Here is a 26,199-nt window from a genome sequence, read left to right on the forward strand (position 1 = left end):
TTGCGGTAAAAGTTGATGTTTGGCTGATCCGCACTCGCTCCACGCGTTGACAAAAGCGCACACACACGCACACGCACACGCACACGCACACATGTCTGCACATTTGCGCACCTGCATACATACATGTACGCACCTGGCAGCGGGTCGCGCTCTGCACCAAGGAGACGGTGCAATGTGACACCCTGTTCTCTCAACTCTTTCACACCCATCAGAGGCGCCAGCACCGCCTGGCCTGCTCGATCATACACCAGCACCTACACGTTCAAAAGAGAAGAGAGAGAGAGAGTGTGTGTGTGTGTAGGTGTGTGTGTGTGTGTGTGTAGGTGTGTGTAGGTGTGTGTGTCGCATGATGGGTGAGGTTCGCATGCAACCCTTTGCAGGCAGACAGACAGGCAGGCGGGCGGGCTAGGGGCTGACGCATACAAGGGAAGGTTGACGGTGGAGGTCGTACCAGCCAAATGCAAACACCCACAAATGCGAATGCTTACGAATGCACACACACATGTACACACATGTGCACACGCACACACACACACGCACACACGCACGCACACACACGCACCTTCCATGTTGTTGGTGAGCCGAGCATTTGCACGACAGCTCGCCGCTGCCGCTCGCGCACACTCACACCAGTCACAGCACTCGACATCGTTCCACCTTCCAAACAGCCAACCAAGCAAAGATGCGATAATGGCGATTGGTCGAAATCTTCATCTAATCCTCTACAACCGCTACAGCCGCTCGCACAAACAGGACTCTCACACTGCCACCACGCTTCCTGCCTCTCTCACACTCTCCCTCCCTTGCCTCCCTCTCTCGCTTTTGATGGATAGACGAGTGATAGTGGCGAGTGCTCTGGAGGAATGTGATCTGGTGACACTGGCACCGGTGGCGGACGCTGACCCGCTGCTGCTGTATTTGTGTGCGTTTGATGGCGATGGCGGTGCTCTGAACGTGGATGATGGCCGAGTGGACACGCCAGGGCTGGACGCGCTTGTGACTCGAGCACTTGCAGCAAGACCAAGCAACAACAACGGAAGCAACAGCAGCACCACTGCCAGCAGCATTGCCAACAGCCCCAACGACAAGGACAACAGCACCAGCACGGACAGCACCAACGACAACAGCAACAACGACAACAGCAACTATCGCACTGGGACGACACAGCAAGCATGCCAGGCCAGCATCTTGCTTGCTCTTGCAATGCCACCGCTGCTCGTCTCTGAGCACGCGCTCAGCGCAACCGCGACCAGCGCCAGCACCAACGCTCGAGGCAGCACCAAAGGTGCGGCGCCGAAACACTGTATTGCGAGTCTTCCCGCTTGCTTGTTGGGAAGCCAGGGCTTGGATGTTGCGGATGGCGTGTGTGCATCGGTGATGCGGTGTACAAAGCGCGCAGGCTCAAACATGGAGTCCGTGCTCCTTCAGCTGTTTTCTGCCCTCCCGCCACAGCACCACCACTTGCTGGCTGCTCGTCTTTGGCACGTGGCTGCCCATGCACCCGCCAAATCACATCCCACGCAACCACAGCATCAGCACCAGGGTGGGGCGCAAGCGTTGGATGAGGCGACAGCCCAGGCCGCCATCCACGCTCTCGTCGCATGCCGCCCCTTCCATGCAACCCTGACAGATGTTGTGGCTTCCCTGCCCTTCCAAGACACCGTCTTCGAGCACGTGATATCGGCACTTGGGCGCAAACCCGCCTCGGCACGACCGTCATCCTCGTCATCATTGTCGTCGTCGCCACATCGCCGATCCGCTCACTCCCCAATGTCGCGACTAGCACCATCGTCCCTGCTCCTCGGCCGAACAGCACCAGGCAGTGGCAGCACCAGCAGCGGTGGTGGCAGCGTGCTGTTGAGCCCGAGTGCAGGCGCCGCGATGGTGTGCGAGGCGCTGCAGCGGCACATGGAGGAGCGACAGCCGCCGTCACAACGCGTCGTGCGACAGCTGCTTCGTCTCCTCCGCTTCGCAGCACAGCCCTCATCGCACAAATACAAGCTCTGCTTGCACGAGGTTTGTGCGTGTCGATGGGAGTGTTTGTTTATTTATTTGTGTGTGTGTGTGTGTGTGTGTGTGTGTGTGCGTGTGTGTGTGTGAGCTGCGTTTCGAACCTCGTCTTATTCCGCTCATCTTTCCTTTCCACATCAACAACACTGCAGATGATGCAAGCGGCCACCACGCAACGTGCGCTGTCACACATGCTTGAAGCAATGACAGCCAACGTTGCAGTAGAGGAAATTGCCGCCATCACCACACAGCACCGCTTGGTCACAGACGACATATTGCACAAGGACGCGCGCTCGAGTGTACACGACCCAGCCTCCTCCTTTGTCCGCCTTGCAAGGTTGGTGTGTGTGTCTGTCTCTGTGTGTGTGTGTGTCTGCTTGGCTACTTTGTTGCTGATCTGCTGGTGCTGCGTAGTGCCAGCACACGACTCATCCGTGCTGTCTGCCCCTTTTTATGATGGTGTTAGAACGCGTTTAGATGACGCGTCTGAGAAGAGAAGCCTGGCCAACCTGCACGCAACAGCAACAGATCTCCTCCACACGTTTGCACTTCGCGGCCACCTCCCATCCAAACTCCTTGAGATGCTGTACGTGCTGACTGCTTTCGAGCCATGCCATGAACCACGCATGCTGATGCTGTGCCTGTCGATACAAGGGAGACAGGAGGGGAGTGAGTGTGTTTGTGTGTGTACACGTGTGTGTGTACACGTGTGTGTGTGTGTGTGTGTTTTTGTGTGTGTGTGAGTGTGTGTGTAGGAGGCACTGGGGAAGACAGAGGGAGTTGTTGCATAACAATATCACATGCTCTGCTCACCTTCTGCATGATCACCACCACCATCACTATCATCACTTTGCAGCATCTTCAAGCGGCGCCAGTTCTGCACGTCACTGCTGCCCGTCTTCGTCCACATGTGCGACGACAGCACCTGCGCAACACGTGGTGTCGCAAACCGCCTCATCCAGCAGCTGGTGCAGAGGGGCAAAATCACACACGAGTACGTGTTAACACATGCTGTGCTGATGGTGTGTTTGGCAATGGAGGGTATATTTCTGTGGTGATTGTATGTGTGTGTGTGGGTGTGCGGTATCCTCGATTCCACACTCACCTGCCCACGCACCGCTCCACTAACGCTCCCCCTGCCCTCTTGACTGTGTGCTGCATGTAGGATGGTGACGCGGGCACGGCAGTTGGTTGCGTCACGCCAGCAGCCGCACGCATCCGCACGCGCACGTGACAACGACCACGCGCCCATGACAGCAGCAACACCAGCTGTCGATGGTGGCAGTGCGACGGTGGTGCTGGACGGTAGCGATGCGGTTGAGGCGCGTGGACGGGTGGACACGTTGGTGTCGGCGGTGAGGGGCAGGAGCAGGCGCGGATGTGTTTCCGTGCTGCGCGCACTGGAGCGCTTTGCTCACGATGACCTCACCACAGCCATCGCCGTCCACCCCAATGGCGGTGGTGGTGGTGCTGGTGGTGGTGGGGTGCAATGCTGTGCGCTGTTGGTGGAAGTGCTTCGTGCAGCCATGGCGACGGTGCGCGAGGCAATCACAACACGAATCCCTTCTGGTGCTGATGCCGAAGCTGGGCGTAATGCTGGTGATGAGGTGAGGTGGAATGCTGTTGCGACATTGCTACAGAAGTGCCTGCAAGCATCGCCAGCCGAAGTGCGGTCACAGTGGGCGCAGTTGATCATGCACCACAGCATCACAGGTGCGGGTGGCTGTGGTTGCGTGTGTGCGTGTGTGGGTGGGTGGGTGGGTGGTGTGTGTGGCTGTGTGTGTGTGTGTGTGTGTGTGTGTGTGTGTGGTGTGTGTGTGTGTGTGTGTGGTGTGTGTGTGTGGTGTGTGTGTGTGTGTGTGTGGTGTGAGTGAGCCAGTGGTCGTGTGTGTGTGTGTGTGTGTGTGTGTGTGTGTGTGTGTGTGTGTGTGTGTGAGTGTGGGTGTGGGTGTGTGAAAATGTACGTCTGACTGTCCACCTGTCTCTGTCTATCTATCCACTTGTTCATATTCGTATATCTTGTCGTAACACCGTACCCTCTCCCTCCTTCCCTCCTTTTTCTTGTCCACCCGCCAAAAACACCGCCACCATTGTGACGTGTGCAGTGACCGATGCGCTGGTGCCTGGCTCGGGTCTGGTTGTACTCGGCGCTGTCATTGCCGCGTCGTGTGCTGCGCTCAACATGGATGTCCCTGCCATGCCGTCCGTTGTCCGGGCACAGACACCAGACCTGACACCATCACAGCGGCACACCTGTCTCCTCAGGTGCAATGAGCGTGCCTGTGTGTGTGTCTGCGCGTATGTATGTCTGTGTGTGTCTGCGCGTATGTATGTCTGTGTGTATGTGTGTGTCTGTGTGTCTGTGTGTCTGTGTCTGTGTCTGTGTCTGTGTCTGTGTCTGTGTCTGAGTGAGTGTGTGTGTGCGCATGTATGTGCTCTGTGCGCTGCATATTTCACACGCTCAAGTCTGTTACAGCAAGGTCTTCTCACAACCAAACTCGTTCTCGGTATACCATGCGTGGATGAAGGCTGTGTCTTGGAGCCCTGGTGGCGCATCGAGGCATCACCGAAGCGGCATCAGCATCCTCACCCCCATCATCGCTGTCACGCCCGGCCATCACCTGGGATGATGTAACAACAAAACGCATTGCGTACCCACTGTGGCGAGAGGTTGCGCTTGAGATGCGCGGCGATGCAGGTGCGGACGTGCACGCGCTTGTTGGCGTGTACAGACAACTGCACAACACACCCACGTGCAGTGCTTTGCAGAAACAGTGAGTTGTGATGCAATGTAATGTGATGTAATGTGATGTGACGTGATGAGATGTAATCGCGTGTGCTGCTTGTTGTTTTGGGAGAGAGCACAGTATTGCTGCACACTTGTCTTTGAAGATGACGGCAATTCACCTGGAGAGACAGATCCAACCGCACTCACTCACTCACTCACTCACTCACTCACTCACTCACTCACTCACTCACTCACTCACTCACTCACTCACTCACTCACGCACTCACTCACGCACTCACACACACACACGTTGCCCAACATGCGTCGCCAGGCTTCCATCAGAGGAGCACGTGCTGCTGGAATTATTGTGCGCTCCGTCCGACTGCGACCGGTTCTCGTCCGCTGAAAAGTCAAATGTCATCTGCAGCCTTTTCCTGGACACCACGGTGAGCGAGCATCACCCACACGTGCGCAAACACGCGTTTGGTGGCCATGCACGCGAACGCAACACGCGCGCACTCGCACCCACATTCACACACTCGCACTCACGTGTGCCGCGTGGTCTTACATGCCACAACAGCTCGATCCACTTGCGCTGTGCGTGAATGTTCTTATGGACCAGAATGACGGTGGCACCATCCATGCAAACGACATTGCTTGCCTCGCCATGGCCTGCGAAGTAAGCTGAAGTTGCCCTGATTGCAAACATGGTGCTGCCTGGAGTGAGTGCATGCCTGTCTTCCTACCTGTCGTCCTGCTGTTCCTTGAGTTGGTTTTATGTTGTGTGGCAGCTTTGCACACTTCAACCTCCATTCATCCGCCACACACACACACACACACATACGTACGCGCACCTGTCTCATGTTCTCCCAGGGCTTTTTCTCGAGCGTTGATCCGTCCGCAGAAGCCGTCGCTCTTCTCTGGACGTCGCTGATCCCGCTCCTTGGGCCCAGCATCAGACCACGACAACAACAACAACAACAACAACAACAACAGCAACAACAACAACAACAACAACAACAACACGCGTTAATTGAGTTCATTAGGGCCGTTGGCGCTGCTCGGTGTGCGTCGTGGTGCCGGGACTGGTGCGATGTGACGCTGCTGCTGCAATGCACCTTTGCCGGCTGCAACAAAAGCGCACTGCCAGCAGAACGTGTCATATCAACTGCTGTTGCTGCTGTTGAGGGGCAACAGGGACGACTGCATGGACGCGATGGTTGCAGCAGTAGCGATGGTGGTGGTGGCGTTGACAGCGGTGATGGGCTTGGAAACGGCAGTGCAGGTGTATGCAACAGCGACTTGCTGTTGCTGCTGTTCACGTTGCTGCTGGAAGGACGGGACAGCTCGCGCACACAAGAACAACAACAACAACAACAACACCACCACCACCAACAGCAACAGCAGCAGCGATGGGTGGAACAGATGAAGCGTGGTGACAGCACAACAACCGCTGCGCTGTCGTGTGCGATACGGGTGCTCGCCTTGCTGTTTCAGACGTCAACAACGACAGCAGCAACTACTACAACAAGAGCAGCAACAACAACAACAAGAAACACAGCAGCAGCAGCAGCAGCAGCAGCAGCAACCACACCAACAACAACAACAACAACAACAACAACAACAGTAGCAACCATACTACCGCTCAATGCTCTCGCGGCTGTGGAGTGCAGTGAGGCCGCGCTCCGTGGTGGCAGCGCCGGGATTGCCGTGTTCGTGATTGCGCGCGTGTGGGAGCACGCTGCATGTTCTGGTGGGCGTGGCGATGATGGATGGCGCCGTGTCTTGGCAAGCGTGGAGAATGTCGCCCCACCCTCGCTGTGGGAGTATAGTATGCTGCCTGCAGGCATTCTGGACTCTGCCGACGTGTCCCGCCAGCTGTGCGCTCTGCTGTGCCTCCCGTTTTCTCCCACCATGATTGCATGCATTGCCATTGGGTGAGTTTGCTGCTGTTTTTTTTTTGTGTATGTGTGTGTGTGTGAGTTTGCTGCTGTTGTTTGTGTGTGTGTGTGTGTGTGTGTGTGTGTGTGTGTGTGTGTTCTCTGTGTGTGCGTTTGCGTGTGTGCATTCGTGTGTGCATTCGTGTGTGTTTCAACACACGCCATCCGTGTACGCTTCTGTGTGACCCTGTCCGTTAACTGCTTGATGGGATCTTCATCACATCCACTTACTGACGCCAACCCATCCACTGCTTGCGACTCCCAATGCACTGCAGGCTGTGCGGCCATCATACCCGCCCCAGCTCACCCAGTTTGTGGCACACATTCGTGCGCGCACTCGACATGCTCACCACACAGCACATTCTTGAGGTGCACTGATGGTGACTTTGTGTCTGTGTGTGTGTGTGTCTGTCTGTGTGTGTCTGTGTGTGTCTGTGTGTCTGTCTGTGTGTGTCTGTGTATGTGTGGTGTATTTGTGGTGTGTGCTTGTGTGTGCTCTCTCTCTCTCTCTCTCGCGCGCGCGCTTTACGTACATCTTGTGTCTGTGCACGCGCGCTTCTTGTGCACTGCGTTTTGGTTTCACCAGCCCCTCAACTCACCTGTGCTCCGTGTGGCTCATGACATGACATGACAACACCAATGTGTCCAGGTGGATGAGCTGGTGGCTGTGGGCCGCTTGTATCAGCGCGCCGTGCTGTGGTCCAACACCAGTAGCGCAAATGCAAGTGACACTGCCGCCCAGCAGGCCAGCCGCCACCTTGTGCTGCGGCCCGTGCTTGCACTCGCCTACCGCATTCTCCTCGACGCCATGTAAAGCGAGGGGAAGGAGAGAGATGGGGAGAGCTGGGGAAGGTGAGAGAGAGAAGGGGGGGGGGGAGGCCCGCGCAGCACACACACGCACACACACACGCGCATATACACACACTCTCTCTCCCTCGCTCTCGCACACATGCACAACACAACACCACACAACATACACACGCTCGCACAAACACAACACAACACCACACAACATACACACGCTCGCACAAACGCTCTCTCTCTCTCGCTCTCGCACACATGCACAACACAACACCACACAACATACACACGCTCGCACAAACACAACTCAACACATCCCACTGTCACCCTCACCCGCGTGTTGCTGTGCGACGGCACTCGACGCCTACCAACCTGAGTCAAGAAAGACACACGACACCATTAAATGCTGTGACTCACCGCCCAAATTTCGCAGAAAAGAAAAAGTTCGGCGAAGTGCAAAAAGCAGGCAACTGGCCTGACAGTGCTGAGAGGCAATACAGCAAGCAAAAAAGACAGCACAGGTGGCAGGAGGAGACGAAGGGAGCTTCCTGCATCACCTGCACCTTGGAAGCGCGGCAGCGAGGAATTTGAGGGTGACTGTTGCAGTGCCAATCGATGACACCGCTTATCGAGGGTGTGTGCATTCCAGTGGTCACGCCAGTTTCGCGCTCACGCCCCGAGAAAGCGGTCATTTGACCGCCCACAACCCCCCCCCCCGGCAAGTAACACCAACTTTGCCCATCCCCAGCACCACATCCAGCACCATGTGCGCAAACAGCACTGACATCACGGCGCCTTCTGCTGCGTGGCAGTGCAAGCCCGCAACAAAGGTGGCCTCCAAGATCGTGGGCAAGGCCATGCAAGCGGCATTGGACAGCCTGCTTCCCAGAACAGCGGTGATTCCCAGGTGCAAGCGCACGGCGTTTGGGTTCACCATCCTCATCGTTGACGACCACGCTCGCACAAGCCACAACGCCAGTGCCGTGTCAACGGCCAGCTTGCTGGCAACCGACCACCCAGACATGAACGCGTCCGGGCTCGCAGAGATCAGCTTCAGCTCCTCAAACACCAGCGATTCAGGCCACGGCGGCGGCCACACCAGCGCCAGCAACGCTCTGGCCACCAGCCAGCTCAATGACAGCATTGCACGGCAGCGAGCGCTGCTCCCTGCAGACTTTGATCTGCCTTGCATCATTGATGTTGTACCCAACGGCCCGGCCAGTGAACACCTCGCCCTGGGCGATGTCGTCCTCTCCTTCAACGGCATTACAGATCTCACGCAGGAGAACCTGCTGCGCCTGGGCACATCTCACGCCCGCGCCGCCGAAATTGTGTTCACGTCCATCGATAACCCATACCTGGAGCGCCTCCTGCGCGCACACCGGCCCCCGCGCGTGCTCACGCGCGCCGTGCGAACATCACGACGGTCCCGCATCCCGTCGCTGCGCCGCAACCGCAGCAGCGCAAGGGATCGTGACCGCCAAGCCTCGACGCAAACAGCCTCGCACCAACAGCGCCCTGAACACAGCACGCCCATGCCTGCATCCAGCACTCCACTGCCACGCACGCACGAGCCGGGCTCGCGGGCTGCTCTGCTGATGCGAAGTGCGTCGCACCGTTGCCACCGGCGCCGCAGCCTCATCCCGCACGCGGAGTGGAACACAAGTGCGCTCTCATCCATCCGCAGCCACCACAACGCGCAGCAGCCGTCCACATCGACGCCCGTAACAGGCGCGCTCCGACACCGTGATGGCGTCAGACACCAGCACATCAAGCACACGCCTCCACGAAGAATTACTCGCCAGCAGCCGCAGCGACAACAACAACAACAACAACAACAACAACAACAACAACAACAACAACAACAACAACAACAACAACAACAACAACAACAACAACAACAACAACAACAACGCGAGCGGCGGCAGCAGTCCGTAGCACATCCCGGCCAATCAGCTACAGCAACAGATACAGCGACACAACCGAAGCAGCAGGCGCAAGCAAGTGGTGCTGGCGATGTGGAGCTCTTGGTGGTGAATGCGCGTGGGGAGACGCGGCACTACGGTGGCATCCGGCCATCGGTTTTCACATTTGACGACATTGAAGAGGCCGAACACCAGCAGACGAGAGAGCATCCCAGCGAGAGCCAACGCTACCCCGCTGCCACTGCAACTGCTGAACAACAACAACAACAACAACAACAACAACAACAACAACAACAACAACAACAACAACAACAACAACAACAACAACAACAACAACAACAACAACAACAACAACAACAACAACCCTGTGCCGATACTGAGGTGCCAGCAGCATATTCACACTGTCAGCAGCAGAAACAGCAGCACGAGCAGAAACCTGTGGCAGGCCACAGCAAGGACAACAGTCTCGAGTACATGTACACGGGAGGGCCGCGCACACGCGCGCTGCGGCATCTGCACGCACGGCAGCGGCTGCAGAAGGAGAGAGAGGCCACTCGACGACGCACGCAGCTGAGGAAGGGCGGCTCACTGCCCACGCTCGCAACAGCACTGGCGTCGCTGGCAGAGGAAAGAAGACAGAAGCAGCAGGAGCAGTATGACAGCAGAAACAGGTTCGCAGCCTATGACATGCACACGCATCCACTGATGACAGGCGCTATCCAACATGCAACGAGCCCCAGCAACACCAAGCACCACCACGACCACAACAACGACTACGACACGACAACCGCCACCACCCCTTCTTCGAACTCCTCCCGTGCTGGCGACGATGACAACGGCAGCAACGCGTGCGAGGAAGAAGCAACTGCACTCGTGTCGGGCGACCAATACCGCCGCCAATACGACCTCTTGCAGTCTCTTCAACACCAGCACAGCCACCAGCGTCCAGCAGAGAGGAAAGGTCTCTCGTCAAAGCCACTGCAGATTCGAGCAGCAGCGGAGATCAAGGCAGACACGCATGCAGTGGCAGCGGCAGCAGCAGGGGCACAGAAGAAGCAAAAACAGAGTGAGGGCGACAGGAAACGGGACGTCGTGCTGTCGCAGCAGAGCAAGAGGAAGCACAGGAAGGCAATGGCCCGACGCAACCGCAAGCACAGCCGGTTTGGTGTTCTTGGGCGCCTGTGGGTCACGCCCCATCCCGTGAACCACGACGACGAAGGGTCACAGCTTGGGTCTGACTCTGCAGACACAAGTAACGTTGCCACACGCGACACGCCCGTTGTGCTCACCAGCTTTCGCTCGACCCGCACAGACCACAACGACAGCAGCGGGCTGCTGGGGATGGTGGGCGCTGCTGCTTCTACACCACTGCGATCGGCCCTGCCACCAACATCGCCCCTCCGCCCACCACCGTACCCCGAGCAAGGCAATTTGCTGCGGCCACAGTCGGCACCCGCATCCGCAACGTTTGCTTCCCTCGATCTGGGCAGCGCCAACACAACAGCCACAAGCGCAGCCACAGACGCCTTCCCATTCCCCACTGCCACATCCACCGCTGCTGGTGCCACTGCTGGTACCACCGCCACAACCACTGCTGCTACAGCGACTGGCGACAACGGTGCTGGTGACGGTGCGCACGACACGGCGGTCAAAGGCGGCGGTGGCATCACGCGTGGCCATCGCCGCATGTCCCTGCGCGACCGCCTGCGTGATGTGCAGCAGCAGCAGCGGCAGCAGCAGGCGGGGGACAACCCGGACTACGAGACGCTCTATCGGGACACGTCGCGGCTGCTGGAGGAAGCTGTGGAGACGCTTGCGCTGTGGGAGGCGCTGGTGATGCAGCGATCGGCGGGCTCGCTCGTGTCTGCAACAGCAATGCAGATGATGAACCTCTCTGCTCGCAGCACCGTCACCCCGCACAGCACGCTCCCGTCGCCCCAGGTGTCGACAGGGGCAGGCACGACAGGCCAACCCGCAGGCACAAAGGGTGCAGCAGCAGCAGCAGCAGCAACAACAGCAGCAACTGCATCAACGAACCCCACGGCCACCGCAACTGCACACCTGGCTGTGCCAATCGGGGTAAAGGCAACAGCGTATGCGTCGGGCAGTCGGTCTCAGCCGCTGAGCGCACGCTCATCCACACACATCACAGACAGCAAGCACGACAGCAGCACCAGCACCACCGCCACCAATACCAGCACTGCCAGCAGCACGGCACTGCACATGCTGCGTGGCGGTCAGCAGCAGCAGCAGCAGCAGAAGTCGTACAAGGACGTACTCGATCGTGCGCTCGCAAGTAACACGCTCAAGACCGAGCTGACGCGCCTTCGCGTGCAGTTGGCCGATGCGGAGATGAGCAAAGCGCAGGAGACGCTGAAGCGGCGGGTGATGGAGCGAAAGCTGCGGCAGGCACTGGAGGAGGTGGAGCGACTGCAGGAGCAAGTCGCCCTGCCAACACCGGGACTGGTGCTGGAGGCAACCCCGGACACAGACGCGCGGCGCAGCTTGGCATTTGACGCAGACGGTGAGCAGACGATCAAGGCAGCAGGGGCGAAGATGGAAGGGGGGATGAAGGAGGGGGTTAACAAGAGCAGAAAGGCTTCGCGGACGTCGGGTGGTGCGGCAGATGAACAGGGAAAGGCACACAAGCGTGAGAAACCAGCGAGCGTGAAGAACACACAGCGACAGCAGCAGCCACAGCAACAGCAACAGCAACAGCAGCAGCAGCAGCAGCAGCAGCAGCAGGCCATGAAGAAGAACAAGGGACGAAAGAAGAGCCGGTCGCGAAGTGTGACTGGCTCAGTTGACCCGCGCCTGAGCATCAAAGTGTTGTCATCATCGCCATCGTTCATCCCAATGCCCCGCCGTTCATTCAACACATCCACGCCGCGGCCGCGTCACGCAGCCATCGCCCGCAGCGCAAGCGAGGGGCTAAGATGCGCACGCACGACACAGCAGCAGCAGCAGCAGCAGCAGCACACCGCTGGCCACAGTGCTCGTCGTGTTGGTGGTGGTGCTGGTGGTGGCAGTCGTGTTCGGCTTGGGCGTGGTGGGCGCCCGCACAGCGTGACCGGCTGTGTGACGACCAATGCCGCCACGAGGACCACGGCTGACGTTAGCGATGCTGGCAACGGCGCCCTGCAGGGCGAGATGAAGATGGAGAAGCAACGGCCCTCAACTATCAACACAAACTCAAGCGCAGGGCATGACAACGGTGTGCACGCGAGCGATGCGAGCGTGACTGGTGCCAGTGGTGTGGGTGGTGCGTTGCCTCGGCAATCAATAACGCCTGTCGAGGCTTCTGATGCCGAAACGAAGAAGATGATGGCCCATCGCAGTGCCCTCGCCACAGTCAATGAGCACCGCCGCCCACGCAAGCGCTCAAGCGTCATTTAACCACTTGCTCTGTGTGGGTGGGGGGGTGGGTCTGTGTGGGTACGTCCGTGCGTCGTGTTCGTGTGTCTGTGTGTGTGTGTGTTGGCACTTGTGTATGTGTGTGTGTGTCGTGTTCGTGTGTCTGTGTCTGGGTGCATCCATGTTTGTATCTTTACCGGCTGGCCTGACCCTCTGCTGACTTGCTGTTGAGTGTTGTGAGAGGTCACGTTACGTCGTGTGTTACTCCTTGCTTTTCCACTCCACGAGCATTTTCTTGTTGTTTCTTCTCGTCCATTTCTGTCTTTGTTGTGAAAGCGCTGAAGTGTTAGTTGATAGAGTTTTGTTTGGTTCGCCAGCCAGATGCGTTGCATGCCTATTCATGTCAGTCAGATTGTGCGGGACAGTTTATCACTAGTCGTTTGTTTGTTCGTTCGTTTCTTTGCGCCTTTGCGTGAATCGTGCGCCGCCCTCATCAGCATAGCATGGTGTGTGTTTCGATGGATTAGACAGAAAGTCAAATAGCTCGATGTAGTGTCACCCCCACCTTACACAACGCACACACACACACACACACACACACACACACACACACACACACACACACACACACACACACACACACACACACACTTGTTGCTTGCGGGTGCTTGGTAAAGTGGGTTCGTTTCATTACAAAGGGGTGAGGTGCATAACAGTTGGCGATAACGCAGCGAAACAGTACTGTGCACATCACACACGACAATGACAACAAAACACACACTCACACACTCACACAACACATTCACACAACACATTCACACAACACACTCACAGACGCTAACAGGAGAGGAGAGCATGGTTGCAAACAGCTGTGTGTGTAAGCGCGTTGTTGTTGATTACACATGCTGACTGAACACGCAAAGGGCCACGAGGGAAGGAGGAGGGGCACGGAGTGCTGGTGCAAGGACCTCACGCACAGCGAGCGAGCAGCACAAGACTGGATGGCAAATGCCACAACAACCCAAGTCTGAACAACGAACAACCACACACGAACCAGCCGCATGCACGCAAAGCCACGCATGCATGCATGCATGCGCAGCCAATGCAAACAGCTACAAGCGAATGTAACACACGTCACAGCGATGGGACGGGAAACCCAAAAAGGGTGCACAAGTGCGACCGACGAGAGCGACAGAGAGAGAGAGAGAGACACAAGGTCGTGAAAAAGAGAGGAGAGAGAGAGAGAGCTAACGAATGGGACACGAAGAACCAAATGGCACCACGAGCAATGAAGCAAGCGAGAGAAGCAAGCGAGAGAAAAGCCGGACGAGTAAGAAGCGTGATCTTGGTGATGCGGCTAGTTTGGGTCACGAAAAAAAAAAAAAGGAACATGACAAAGGCAAGAAAAGACAAGTGTACAGGACGATCGAGGGGGGAGGGACAGACCGTCGCATGCGCAACATCGTAACAGGAGCATAACGAGCACACCTAACAAAGAAAACAGCAGCAACAGCATGCACGGCGATACCAGCCACAAAAACGGAAAGAAAAGAAACCGTAGCTTTCGCTCAATCACTGACATACACATCAACATACACAAACACACACTAGTGTACACATACACATCAACGAACATACGCACACACATCAGTGTACACACATGCATCCACATACACAAACACACACGTACACACCCACACACACTCCACCGACAGCCATGATCGCCAGCGCCATCAGAGGCCGAGGTACGGGTCGTTTGAACCTGACTGCAGGAACGAGAGTGCGCGGGCACCGCCTGGCCCGTACATCTCCACCACCAGCCGCCGCAAAGTCTTGAGCTCGGCGGCAATGTCCTTCACCTCGTCCCGCAGCTGTTGGTTGCGCACCTCCAGCTGCTTGAACCGGGACTGCTTCTGCTGCCGCCGAGCCTTTGCAATGGCGCGGTGCCGCTGTGCCGCCAACCTGTTAATCTCCCGCGTCTTCGCCAGCTCGTCTGCAGACAGCTCGCTCGCCAGCTTGCGCTTGCGGTGGCGCCGCCGCCGGCTGCTGCGGGAGGAATCAGACCCGCCACCTCCGTTTCCCGCGCCCGCGTTGCTGCCATCTGAGCTACTCGTGCGCGACCGTGGGCTCTCCGCCGCCGCTGTTGACGTGGATAACGACGCGTGCGTGTACGTGGACGACGACGTGCGGTGGTGGTGCTGCTGCTGGTGCTGCTGCTGGTTATGGTGGGCGGAGGAGGAATTGGACGAAGGGAAGAGTGCAGACGGCTGCATGCCGTTGCCACCAGCTGCGGTCGATGGCGGTTTGAAGCCTTGGTGGAACGACTGTTGCTGCTGGTGCTGCTGGTGCTGCTGTTGCTGCTGGTGCTGGTTTGACGTTGTGTAGAGGTGGCTGATGGCCTGTGAATCAACCACAGCCTCGGCCTTGATGGGCGGGTGCCCCGGGTTGAGCGCGGCGTCGCCAACGCCGCCGCCAAGGTAGTCGTCATCCAGCGCCCAGTCCTGGTCATCCTCTGCAGGAAACGTGAGCGGGATCGGGTCTGGCGTTTCGGAGAGGAAGTCCGGGACGGGGTCGTCGTTGAGGACGGGCAGCTGCATGTCAAGCACAGGCCGCTGCGATTGCGACTGGTCCCCGCCAAGGTCCTGCCACAGGTGCATGTCGAACGGCGCCTGCTGCTGGGGCTCCATGTCGTCCTGCTCGCCCATGTGCGGGGGCGGGAGGCCTGCGAAGAAGTCGTTGGCGGCGGCGTGAGGGTTGCGCTCGCCGCGTCCGCCCATTCCCGCATACGAGGATGAGGACACTGTGGCGGCGGCAGCAGCAGCGGTGGTGCTGGGTTGCAATGGCAGCTGTCGCGATAACGTGGTACTGCTTCCAAACAAACTGGACACGCGCATTGGGTGTTGTTGGCGCTGGCGCTGGCGGTGCTGTTGGTGTTGCTGTTGGTGTTGCTGTTGGTGTCGATGGTGTTGTTGTTGGTGTTGGTGGTGGTGGGTGTGGCGTGCAGCAGTGTCAGAGAGGGCGGATGATGCGGACTGTGTTGGAGCATTGTCGATGCCCAGCCCCATCATACCGCCGCCAAACCCTCCGAGCTGTGCGGCCTGCTGCTGGAGGGCGTGTTGTGCTGACCGGCCAAACAAGCTGCTGTGGGTGGCGCTGCTGCTGCTGGGTCCAAGACTGGAGGAGGAGGAGGGTCCAGGAGCGGAGGCGAAGAGCTGGGACGGCGACACCGCATTGAGGGGAGATGTGCTGGCGGCTTCCTGCACCAGCGGCGCAGAGAGGCCCAGGGTGAAGGACTGGGTGAGGTGGTGGCGCTGCTGCTGTAGCTCCTGCTCATGCCGCCGTTGCTCCTGCTGCTGTTCCTGTGAGGGCAGCGCAAACTCGGAGAACAAGTTGGATGTCTCTGGCTGTGCCAGATCTGCGAGCCAGCTGAAGTCATCTTCGCCATCGATGGGCACATTCCAAGGGGCGGCAGTGGACTGCACTGGCTGCTGCTGCGGTTTGGATTGCTGTTGTTGCTGTTGTTGCTGTTGTTGCTGTTGTTGCTGTTGTTGCTGTTGTTGGTGGTGGTGCTGTTGTTGTGGTTGGTGCTGTTGTTGTGGTTGGTGCTGTTGTTGTTGTTGGTGCTGTTGTTGGTGCTGAGGATAGAGCGAGTGTGTTCGACGTGTGGGTGGCGAATGCTGTGCTTGCGTGCTGGGTGCAGGTGGTGGTGGTACGTGGTGCTGTTGCTGCTGCTGTTGACTGTGTAGCTGCTGTTGCTGTTGTTGTAGTTGCTGGCGTTGCTGTTGGAGCTGTTGTTGTACTTGGCCCTGCTGCATGTGGCGCTGCTGTTGCTGGTGGATCTGGTGTTGCAGCTCCTGTTGCTGGAGCTGTTGGAGTTGTTCTTGCAGGTTGCGCTGCTGCTGTTGCAGCAGCTGCTGCAGATCCTGTTGCTGCGACTGCTGTTGGTGCTGTGGCTGCTGGTGTTGCGGCTGTTGTTGTTGTGGCTGTTGTTGTGGCTGTTGTTGTTGTGGCTGTTGTTGCTGTGGTTGTTGTTGTTGTCCACCACCACGACCACCACCGCCACCGCCGCCGCCCTTGCCTGCACCAGAGCCATTGCCAGCCTCAGAGAAGGAAGGCAAGGCAAACATCACGCGGCCCTTCAGCACTGCTTATGACCAGCACACCAGGGAGGCTGGGAATGGCGTGGCTGCTACTGGCGCTGCTTGGATTTTGGCTACCTGGACACAACGGGAGGACCCCCTGCACTTTGCTTGGGTTGTGAGAGAACAGCACACGCCTGGACAGCAAGACGGTGGTGAGGCGGAGAGAGGACAGCAATAGGATGACTGAACGTGACTGAACGAAGCGAATGTGAAGGAGAGGAAGCGAGGAGGAAAAGAGGTTGCTGTTGGTTGCCGTTGGTTGCTGTTTGGTGGTTGGTTGTTTGCGTGTGTGCGGCAGCTGGCGTTGTTCGCCTCGCACACACTCTCTGTCTGCGTGCGTACTTTTTGTGTTACCTTGTTGTGGGTGACAAGGAGGGATCTGCTGGTTGCGTGATGCAGTTGCGCTGCTGCCTTTGAATGTTGTTGTGTTTGTTCTCCACCCGCCGCCACACAAGCCCCCGCTGGTGCTGAAGCAAGAGCAAGCGCGCGACAGAAGCCCCCTCTACCCGCTGCGTTGTGTGACTAGTGCGCATTAAGAGCCCCTAGTATGGTGGATAACAGTGGAGGATGTAGGCTGCAGCTGTCAGCGGGAAAATTTGCTGATGGCTCAAAATGGAGGTAATGTGCGTTTTTGGCCGCTCACACGCGTGAAGTGCCTTTTCTCGCTTTGCGTGGTTGCCTTTCTCCCCAATATCGGCTCTTGGACGACCAGCGGCACAGCAGCCAAACCACCACCACAGCCACCAGCCAGCCATGCAGATCTTCGTCAAGACCCTCACGGGCAAGACCATCACCCTCGAGGTCGAGCCTTCTGACTCCATCGAGAACGTCAAGGCCAAGATCCAGGACAAGGAGGGTGAGTGCATACATGTGTTTGTTTGTCTGTGTGAGTGTGAGTGTGTGTGTGAAACAGTGTCGGGGTGGCAGCGAGTGGGAGCTTGGTGTTTGAGGGGGGTGGGATGGATGAACCGGCGCCGCTTTGGGGTGCTGCTGCATGCGATGAGAAGAGAACACACAAAGGAGACGACCGGGAACAGATGGGCGGTGTACACATGAGAAGTGACGGAGGTGCTACGCCTTCGGGGGGCTGGTGCTCTTGCACCACAACCGTTGTGGCGCCACCTCATGTCGATGATGCTGATGATGGTGATGATGGATGATGATGGTGGTCACAGTGATGATGATGATGATGATGATGATGATGATGATGGGCAAGGGTGATGGCATGAACGTGAAGCAACAGCGACAGCAGCGGTATTGCAAGGAAGTGTCGTAGGTGCCACGGAGAACGGTGTCATATGTGGCTTTCCAGATATCGCCAGCATACCAACAACAGCTGTCGTCTCGTGTGTGTTTGCCCCTTTACGAGACAGCAAGCAGCGAAGAGAGTAGGAGAAGAAGACAGAGGGGTCGACGTGAGAGGGATGGCAAGGGCACAGCTGGGCGTGCGAGAGGTCGTTGCCCCGTTTTTTTTTTGGGGGGGGGGGGCGTCTTGAGCCAGGAGATACACACACCACAAAGAATGTTTGCGTGTGTGTTTCTCCCATTCATCTTCGTGCGTGTGTTGGTGGTCTCTAGTACCTGCCAAGTTGCTCTTGCACCCATCCAAACAAACAAACACACACGCACGCATGCACCACGACATCTGTCGTCGACTTTCTCACGCCTTGGTTGCTTGTTTCCCTTGTTTGTATTTTGTTGCCTCCATCACTATATATTTGCCTGTTCGTCTCTCTTTCCCACACCCCTCCCCCCCCCCCCAACTTTCTCTGCTTCTTTTGCGCTCCTTTGCCGTGTGCTTTGTTTGCATGTCCATGACAGGTATCCCCCCGGATCAGCAGCGTCTCATCTTCGCTGGCAAGCAGCTGGAGGACGGCCGCACGCTGAGCGACTACAACATTCAGAAGGAGAGCACCCTCCACCTTGTGCTGCGCCTGCGCGGTGGTGTCATTGAGCCCAACCTCAAGCTCCTCGCCCAGAAGTACAACTGCGACAAGATGATCTGCCGCAAGTGAGTTCAAAAGAAGTGTGTGTGTGTGTGTGTACGACTGTAGGTGCGCGTCGTGTGGTCATGTCGCTTATTTGCGGTGGCGTTTGGTTGCTTTGGGCTGTGTTGTCCAACCGTTGTCAAGCCTTGAGTTGTTGGCGTCGTTGCTGTTGCTGTTGTGTTGCGGGCGTCTTTTGCTGCTCCACTGCTGTCCCCTCTTCATCTCACCATCTATCTCGTCATGTCATGGTGTACGTTTATACCTCCCCCCCCCCTTCCACTTTGTTTGTTGTGATAAGGTGCTACGCTCGCCTTCACCCCCGTGCCCAGAACTGCCGTAAGAAGAAGTGCGGTCACTCCAGCAACCTCCGCCCCAAGAAGAAGCTCAAGTAAACGGACCCTTGATCGTTCTCTTGTTGTGTGTGGTGTTGTTGTGCTGTTCCGTCACGCTGTTGCTGCGTTGTGCCCCTTGTTCCTTCCTCTCTGTGTGTGGCGTCCATCGTTTCATGGATGATGATGCTGGAATGATGGATGAACATTACAATGATATGGGAAGCAGCCCTCCAACCACGCAACCCGTCACCCTGTGGGTGAGTGCAAGTATTTGTGGAAGTGACGGGAGTGATGTCAGTGATGTATGAGAGTGGCTGCGGTGAGGGTGAAAGAGCGACGAGGGAGGAGAGGCAAGCCACTGCCGTGTGTGCACAACAACTGTCACGGCCAACAACAACACAAACGTCGTCCAAAAAAAGAGAAGATTGTCAAGCAAGACACCAAACCAGCACACCGTGAGTGCTTCCAACACAACTGGTGTGTGTGTGTGGGTTTGTGTGTGTGCCCTGAAACCAACTCTCCCACAACACAAACACACACACACACACACATCCACGCGCTGGTGATGGTGCGCTCCAAAGTGAGGCAGCTCGTCGCTCGGTTCTGGGCTCTCTGTAAGTGGCTGTGTTGCACGAGAGACATTGGGTGGTGGGTGGATTGCAGCAGTCAGTACCTTGGAAATGCACGTTGATCGCGGCTGGTGTGCATGGATCATGCAACAGGCTCGTTCTCACTGCATGCGTGCCCTCGATGCTGCCCTGTTTTGGCTGGCTGTTGTCTGCTTCCACAGTGGGTGCACGGTCCCGGCGCAGCCACCTCTACCTGCGATGCTTTCTGCTGACCTTTGCGGCGCACGCGGCAGTGCAGCTGCTGCAAAAGCCCATCAGCGTGATCAAAGGCGACATGGCCACCAGCATGCAGGTGTGTGTGTGTGTGTGTGTGTGTGTGTGTGTGTGTGTGTATGTGTGTGTGTCTGTGTCTGTGTCTGTCTGTATGTATGTATGTATGTATGTATGTATGTATGTATGTATGTATGTATGTATGTATGTATGTCTGTCTGTCTGTGTGTGTGTGTGTGTGTGTCGCTGCCTCTGCCTCTGTCTCTGTCTCTGTCTCTGCCTCTGCCTCTGTCTCCGTCTCTCTGTTAGGGCTGTCTGATCCCGCGCTGCGCCATCTGTCTGTCTCATCACCTTTTCACCAACACCCACGCCCTGTTGCCCCCCTCCCCCACCCCTTCCTACTGCACCTCCACCCAATCGTCAGGTGTCCCTTCCTCGCATGGGCTGGCTCGACTTTTCACTTCTCTTCCCGTTTGCCGTTACACAAGTGGCTCTGCGCTCCAGGATAGACCGTGTTGGCCCACGCAAAGCCATCGGGCTTGCACTGCTGGGTACGCTGCGATCTCATGCTGCCACTGTCACGTGTACACACACACCCCTGCTGTGTTCATCTGTGCTTCCCACGTTCCTCTTGTCCCTCGCACACACACACGCACATACACAAACGCTCATACACGCTCACACACGCACATACACACACGCTCACACGCACACGATTATACTCACGCTACTATGTTCCAACACCACTAATGACATGTCATGTCGCTGCTTTTGGGCGCGTGCCAGGGGCGAGTGCGCTGATGTTCACCTTCGGGTGGTGGCATAGCTACTTCCTGTACATGCTTGTGCTGATGCTGTCGGGTGCTTTGGAGTCCGTCATCATGCCGTCCTGTGTGAAGGCTCTCAGCACATGGTATGTAATGCAAGAAGATACCAAGACCATGGCAGCGTCTCTGTGTGTGTGTGTGTGTGTCTGTGTCTGTTTGCCTGTGTGTGTGTGTGTGTGTGTCTGTGTGTGTTTGTCTGTCCGTCCGTCCGTGTGTGTGTGTGTGTGTGTGTTTGTCTGTCTGTCTGTCTGTCCGTCCGTCCGTGTGTGTGTGTGTTTGTCTGTCTGTCTGTGTGCACGCACGCCTGCATTACTCTGTCAGTCTTGTTTGCATTCCTGCTTGCCTCTGCCTCCCTGCTTTTTCATCCACCTATCTGTCTTGCCTCGGATTTGCTTGCGCCCACCACCTTAACATACACACACACCACCACCACCACCACCACCACCACCACCACCACGCACACGCACACACACACCCCCCCCCCTCCTCCCTTGGATGCAAAGGCACTCTGGGCGCGGCGAAGCAACACAGCTGGGGGTGTGGGGAAGCTCCCTCTTTGTTGGACAGCTGCTGGCCACGGCCATGGCCGTGTGGTTCCGGGGCGTGCTTGGCTGGCGACACGTCTTCATCGTCCCTGCCATCATCGCTGCCGCTGTCGGTGCGCTAGTGCTGCGTCTCCTGCGCATGCCATCCAGCACAACGTTCATCAACCCCATCTCGCCACCACCGCCGCCGCCGTCAGCAACACGTGCGGGCCGCTCCTCATACCCGCGCGACCGACACAAACGCACACGGGCGCACGCACACGCACTCGCACAACCAGCACCGACGACGACGACGATTCTGTCTTCCTCTTCTTCCTCCTCCTCGAGGGAAACAAAGGCAAAGACGTCTGCTGCACCATCGCCGTTACCAGCTGCCATGCCGCCACCTCCCACCACGTCGTCATCAACCCTCATGCCCTCGACCCCATACCCACCGCCCCCAACAACAGCAGCGGGACCACTCACCATGGGCGCAGCAAGCACCTCCACAGCACTGCCATCTCCCCAGCCACACCCCTCAACAACATCATCACACTCACACTCCCTGTCCGCGACGCCAACGAAGCAACCGCCATCATCGTCATCGTCAGCACCGGGTCCATCACGGGCACATGGCATGCCACTCTCCCACTCGTACCCTGCACAGCCCCACGCGCCATCCACCACCAACAGCAGTGGCAGTGGCAGTGAACAGTGGGCATCACGCGGCCTGAATGTCAAGGGCAGGCGAACACGCACCGGCAACACCAGCAACAACACCAGCGCCACCACAACCATCATGAGCAGCAGCAACGGTCGGTCAAGCCCGTCTCACACCACCACGACCGCCGCCACCACGCCCATGTATTTGCATCACAGCTACGGCGACCCGCTATCAGAGCGACACAGCCCAGCCGTTGTGGACCACAGTGACTCTTCGTGGCGCGATGATGGCTCACAGATACCGCTGCACCGCTCCCTGCCAGCCATGCCGCAGTCGTCGTCATTGACGTCAGCAGCAGCGGCGGCAGCAGCCGAGACGCGAGCACGCCACGTGCACAACCCAGCAACCACGCATCTTGTTTCGCGTCATCACAGCGCTACAGGCGGCGAAATGCTTGAGTCTGTCCGCAGCAGCTTGGGTGGCGATGATGATATGGGGGAGGGATGGTCGACTGATGGTGCGATGCAGAGTGCGCACGGTGTTGTCCGCAAGCTGTTGATGAAGGCAGATGGGTTTCTGTCTGGTGACATTGGAGCGAGCACGGATGAGGAGAGTGAGAGTGAGGGTGAGGTTTATGTGTTGGAGAGTATGCACAAGAGCCATGAGCTGACGTTGCGGCAGGTGTTACGACTGCCCCACCTCCTCTCTCTTGGTGCCATCTACTGCTTTGTAAATATGATTCGGTCAGTGTGTGGGGGGGGGGGGGGTATGTGTACATGTGTGTGTGTGTGCATGTGTGCATGCGTGCATGTGTATGTGTGTACATGTCTGTACATGTCTGTGGGTGGGTGTGTACATGTCTGTGGGTGAGTGAGTGTGGGTGAGTGCCTGCCACTCCACTTCCCCTTTTCCTTTTTTCTTGCCTGCTCATCGGGTGTGTATGTCATGTCATCAACTCACGTGCTCTCGCTTATCGCGACATCCACGCTTGCACAGCTACGCTGTTCATATGTGGCTCCCGTTTTACTTCCAAACCCTTCATTCATACGATAGGCTCGAAGCAGGTTCGCGCCTCGTTCTGTGTACTGTGTACAGTGTACAGTGTACACACCCACATGTCTGCTCCACTGGGTGTTAGGCTCGATTCGACCGCCACATAAGCTCACCCTGTGTGTGTGTGTGTGTGTGTGTGTGTGTGTGTGTGTGTGTGTGTCTACGTGTGTGTGTGTGTGTGTGTGTGTGTGTATGTATGTCTACGTGTGTGTGTGTGCTCGCAGGTTACATGTCGAGCACGTTTGAAATTGGCGGGCTGCTTGGATCTGCACTCATTGGGGCCGCTGGCGAGAGGTGTGACTGCTGCTGTATCGTATCTTGGATCCGTTGATCTTGTGTCCATGTTGATTGTTTTGGCTCCACCATAACAAGTGCAACACCCCGTCAACACATCCTCAACACACCTCAACGCGCGCGTGCGCCTACAACCAGGTTTGCGAGCGGGAGGAAAGTGGCAACGTGTCAGGTTGCGTTGATTATTGGCGCCATCTCCACAGCCATGTTCCACCAGACAGCTGGCAGCAATCCCGTCTTCCAGTCGTTCTTCCTCCTCGCAATGGGTTGGTGTGTTGTGTGTGTGTGTGTGTGTGTGTGTGTGCGTGTGTGTGTGTGTGTGTGTGCGTGTGTGTGTGTGTGTGTGTGTGTGTGTGTGTGGTCACTGCGATATCATTTCCTTGTTTTGTTTTGTGTTTTGCTCATGGGCCTTGCATATCCCCCTCCTGCGCCACACGTTCCGCTTCACGTCAACACTGCAAACAGGCGCATGTTATGGCGGCGTTGAGGTGATGATCTCGACATCAATGGCCATTGCAATCGGCATCGAAGTTGGTCAGTCACTTGCCTCTTGCCTCGTTCTCGTTTGCTGCCTGAAGTCTCCGACCTGCAACTTCCCACTCGCATGCTGACCTGACCGTATAACGCACACGCGCGCACAATCATGCACGCACAGACACTCCCTCACTCACTCACTCCCTCACCCACCATCTCACGCATTGCTGTGCCAGATGCGGTGACGTCCGTTGTCAGCGTCATCAGCTGTTTCGGGACGTTGGGGGCCGTGATTCAGGTCAGAACACAAGCAAGGTGCCGCTGGTGGTGTCGTAACACGTGTGGTGCTGGTGGTGTGATGTCACGTGTGGTGATGCATTGCCCGCTTCCTGTTTTCCTCACAATCACCATCGCTGTCACCGCCGTCATGATGCTGGTGTCCCAGGCACCGCTCGTTGCGCAGGTGGTGCGGCACCACGGCACGAGTGGCGGGTCTTACCTGCTCGCTGTCCTCGTCACGCTGCCTGTTGTGGCGTCGCTGTTTGCGCGGACACACGACCGCAGACACACGCGCTCCCTCCTCACCTCTCGCATCGCGGACTAGGCCTGGGCCACGTGCGGTTATGGGGGGGGGGGGGCTTGCGGTGTGTGTGTGTGTGTGTGTGTGTGTGTGTGTGTGTGTGTGTGTGTGTGTGTGTGTGTGTGTGTGTGTGTGTGCATTTGTATGTGTACGCCATTTGCATCGCATGTGCGCGTGTTTGTGCATTTGCGCACATGTATGCACTGGGTATGCGTGTGCATGTGTGCGTGCAGCGGTTATGCGATCAGAGAGCTGTCGACGACTTGGTTGCATTTTTGTGCATGTGCATGTGCTGCTGCTGCGTTCAACCACAGCCGCGTCTGCCTGTCATGACTGAATAGATTGGTTGATTGATTGACAACACTGGCGCACGCAAATGCGAGGGGGGAAAAGCTATATGGCAGGGCAAGCAGGAATAGAAGGAAAGTGTGGGAAATGCACGTTGGGTGCAGGTGATCAAGTTGGCTCACATGTGTTCGTCGGTGGCTGTGCGTCAGCGCCTCAACAACAGAGAGAAGCGAGCAAAGCCACAGCGACGAAGCAGGGCAGAGACGAGCGAGCGAACAAGCGAGTGGCCCCGCGTGTGTATGTGCAGTTGTCAAGAGACGTTCGGGCGAGACGACGGGTACACGCACGCACGCGCTATGGTGCTGATGGCGATTTGGGGGGGGGCAGGAAAGAGGAGAAAAAGCGAAGAAAGAAGAAGTAACAACCGAGCAAGCAAGCGAGCGAGACAGAGAGCAACGAGGTAGGCAGGACATGGGTTGACAACAATGCACAACAACGATGATGACAAAGGCAATTCACGATGACTAATGTGAACATAAGACAAGCAGGTGGTGGTGATGTTGACGGTGGTGGTGATCACAGGAAGTACGGCGTTGTCCGTGGCGGCGGCACTTTCCGGTTCTCGTCAGGAACAGCTGTGCAGTCACACGGCAAACAATGAGGTGAGGTATTGTGCTCTGTGTGTGTGTGTGTGTGTGTGTGTCTGTGTGTGTGTGTTTGCATGGTGCATGTGTGGCTGCATGACGCACCTTGGAAGATCTTTGCGTCGCGGTTGAGGTTCTCGTCAAAGGAGAGGATGGCGGCGACATTTCCGCATCTAAACCGCCGCACAATGACGTGAGGACACGACAGCATGTAAAAATGCACACGCACACACACACATGCGCATACACACCATACACAACACATCAACACGACACATGAACACAGCACAACAACACAACAACACAACACAACACAACACAACACGACACGACACAACAACAACAACAATACAACAACACAACAACACAACACAGCACAACAACACAACAACACAACACAACACAACAAAACGCGGACCTGTAGCAGTAGTTTGGGGCGGACCAGACGGTTGCGAGGAGATCGCCCTCAAACATGTACTTGATGCCCTCCGCCACAAGCTGATGCGCGCGGCAAATGAGATCAACGCCGTTGTGCTCGTTGAACTGTCGTGGTGGCCGAGGCAGTGTGGAGAATGAGGGCAAATTGAGGTCACAACCAGCATACGGTGGTGTGCAGGTGCACACGCACACGCACACGCAAACGCACGCACACGCACACGCACACGCACACGCACACACGCACGCACACGCACACGCACACGCACACACGCACACGCACACGCACACGCACACGCACACACGCACACGCACACACGCACACGCACACACGCACACGCACACGCACACGCGCAA

At 57.1% G+C, this 26,199-nt stretch overlaps 7 protein-coding genes across 7 annotated transcripts in view; 4 read left to right on the forward strand and 3 right to left on the reverse strand.

The window, feature by feature from the left end:
* Positions 1-649, reverse strand: part of PTSG_00606 (uncharacterized protein) — a gene marked incomplete at both ends in the record, with an annotated part of 6,327 nt that extends 5,678 nt beyond the window's left edge. The window contains 2 exons of the mRNA XM_004998016.1: positions 134-254; positions 563-649. Coding sequence (XP_004998073.1) covers positions 134-254; positions 563-649 — 208 coding nt within the window. The remainder of the gene's footprint in view (positions 1-133; positions 255-562) is intronic.
* Positions 650-712: 63 nt separating this feature from the next.
* On the forward strand, positions 713-7,584 carry PTSG_00607 (uncharacterized protein). Its single transcript, XM_004998017.1, has 12 exons — positions 713-2,016; positions 2,163-2,347; positions 2,477-2,596; positions 2,867-3,004; positions 3,176-3,723; positions 4,116-4,275; positions 4,539-4,784; positions 5,070-5,184; positions 5,319-5,417; positions 5,612-6,675; positions 6,954-7,047; positions 7,328-7,584. Exons 1-12 carry the CDS (start codon positions 826-828, stop codon positions 7,490-7,492), a joined length of 4,125 nt encoding a protein of 1,374 aa, XP_004998074.1. The 5' UTR covers positions 713-825; the 3' UTR covers positions 7,493-7,584.
* Positions 7,585-7,891: 307 nt separating this feature from the next.
* PTSG_00608 (uncharacterized protein) lies at positions 7,892-12,802 on the forward strand. Its single transcript, XM_004998018.1, has one exon. The coding sequence runs from the start codon at positions 8,244-8,246 to the stop codon at positions 12,798-12,800; it is 4,557 nt and encodes a 1,518-aa protein (XP_004998075.1). The 5' UTR covers positions 7,892-8,243; the 3' UTR covers positions 12,801-12,802.
* Positions 12,803-14,491: 1,689 nt separating this feature from the next.
* On the reverse strand, positions 14,492-17,357 carry PTSG_00609 (uncharacterized protein; the record flags this gene model as incomplete). Its single annotated transcript, XM_004998019.1, has 1 exon — positions 14,492-17,357. Exon 1 carries the CDS (start codon positions 16,883-16,885, stop codon positions 14,492-14,494), a length of 2,394 nt encoding a protein of 797 aa, XP_004998076.1. The 5' UTR covers positions 16,886-17,357.
* A 167-nt stretch (positions 17,358-17,524) lies between these two features.
* PTSG_00610 (ubiquitin/ribosomal protein CEP52) lies at positions 17,525-19,462 on the forward strand. Its single transcript, XM_004998020.1, has 3 exons — positions 17,525-17,756; positions 18,722-18,911; positions 19,187-19,462. The coding sequence occupies exons 1-3, from the start codon at positions 17,654-17,656 to the stop codon at positions 19,278-19,280; spliced, it is 387 nt and encodes a 128-aa protein (XP_004998077.1). The 5' UTR covers positions 17,525-17,653; the 3' UTR covers positions 19,281-19,462.
* A 142-nt stretch (positions 19,463-19,604) lies between these two features.
* On the forward strand, positions 19,605-24,544 carry PTSG_00611 (uncharacterized protein). Its single transcript, XM_004998021.1, has 11 exons — positions 19,605-19,834; positions 20,011-20,141; positions 20,484-20,610; positions 20,846-20,972; positions 21,390-22,817; positions 23,071-23,138; positions 23,352-23,421; positions 23,560-23,687; positions 23,887-23,955; positions 24,132-24,193; positions 24,341-24,544. Exons 1-11 carry the CDS (start codon positions 19,786-19,788, stop codon positions 24,497-24,499), a joined length of 2,418 nt encoding a protein of 805 aa, XP_004998078.1. The 5' UTR covers positions 19,605-19,785; the 3' UTR covers positions 24,500-24,544.
* Positions 24,545-24,805: 261 nt separating this feature from the next.
* Positions 24,806-26,199, reverse strand: part of PTSG_00612 (serine/threonine-protein phosphatase 4 catalytic subunit) — a 3,585-nt gene continuing 2,191 nt past the window's right edge. Inside the window, exons 6-8 of the mRNA XM_004998022.1 lie at positions 25,826-25,950; positions 25,513-25,580; positions 24,806-25,398 (exon numbers count right to left, since the gene is read on the reverse strand). Of these exons, the coding sequence (XP_004998079.1) occupies positions 25,340-25,398; positions 25,513-25,580; positions 25,826-25,950 (252 nt within the window). The 3' untranslated portion in view covers positions 24,806-25,339. The remainder of the gene's footprint in view (positions 25,399-25,512; positions 25,581-25,825; positions 25,951-26,199) is intronic.

This window comes from Salpingoeca rosetta, assembly GCF_000188695.1.
Source record: "Salpingoeca rosetta unplaced genomic scaffold supercont1.2, whole genome shotgun sequence".
NCBI lineage: Eukaryota > Choanoflagellata > Craspedida > Salpingoecidae > Salpingoeca > Salpingoeca rosetta.

Bases quoted from the DNA above. Each gene is read 5' to 3' on its own strand.
- PTSG_00607 (XM_004998017.1), top strand. From the start codon at position 826: ATGGATAGACGAGTGATAGTGGCGAGTGCTCTGGAGGAATGTGATCTG. The intron at 4,785-5,069 runs GTGAGTTGTGAT...ATGCGTCGCCAG, and splicing joins TGCAGTGCTTTGCAGAAACA to GCTTCCATCAGAGGAGCACG. The intron at 7,048-7,327 runs GTGCACTGATGG...CAATGTGTCCAG, and splicing joins CCACACAGCACATTCTTGAG to GTGGATGAGCTGGTGGCTGT.
- PTSG_00608 (XM_004998018.1), top strand. From the start codon at position 8,244: ATGTGCGCAAACAGCACTGACATCACGGCGCCTTCTGCTGCGTGGCAG.
- PTSG_00610 (XM_004998020.1), top strand. From the start codon at position 17,654: ATGCAGATCTTCGTCAAGACCCTCACGGGCAAGACCATCACCCTCGAG. The intron at 17,757-18,721 runs GTGAGTGCATAC...TGTCCATGACAG, and splicing joins CAAGATCCAGGACAAGGAGG to GTATCCCCCCGGATCAGCAG. The intron at 18,912-19,186 runs GTGAGTTCAAAA...TGTTGTGATAAG, and splicing joins GACAAGATGATCTGCCGCAA to GTGCTACGCTCGCCTTCACC.
- PTSG_00611 (XM_004998021.1), top strand. From the start codon at position 19,786: ATGGTGCGCTCCAAAGTGAGGCAGCTCGTCGCTCGGTTCTGGGCTCTC. The intron at 20,611-20,845 runs GTACGCTGCGAT...GGCGCGTGCCAG, and splicing joins CATCGGGCTTGCACTGCTGG to GGGCGAGTGCGCTGATGTTC. The intron at 24,194-24,340 runs GTCAGAACACAA...CTGGTGTCCCAG, and splicing joins CGTTGGGGGCCGTGATTCAG to GCACCGCTCGTTGCGCAGGT.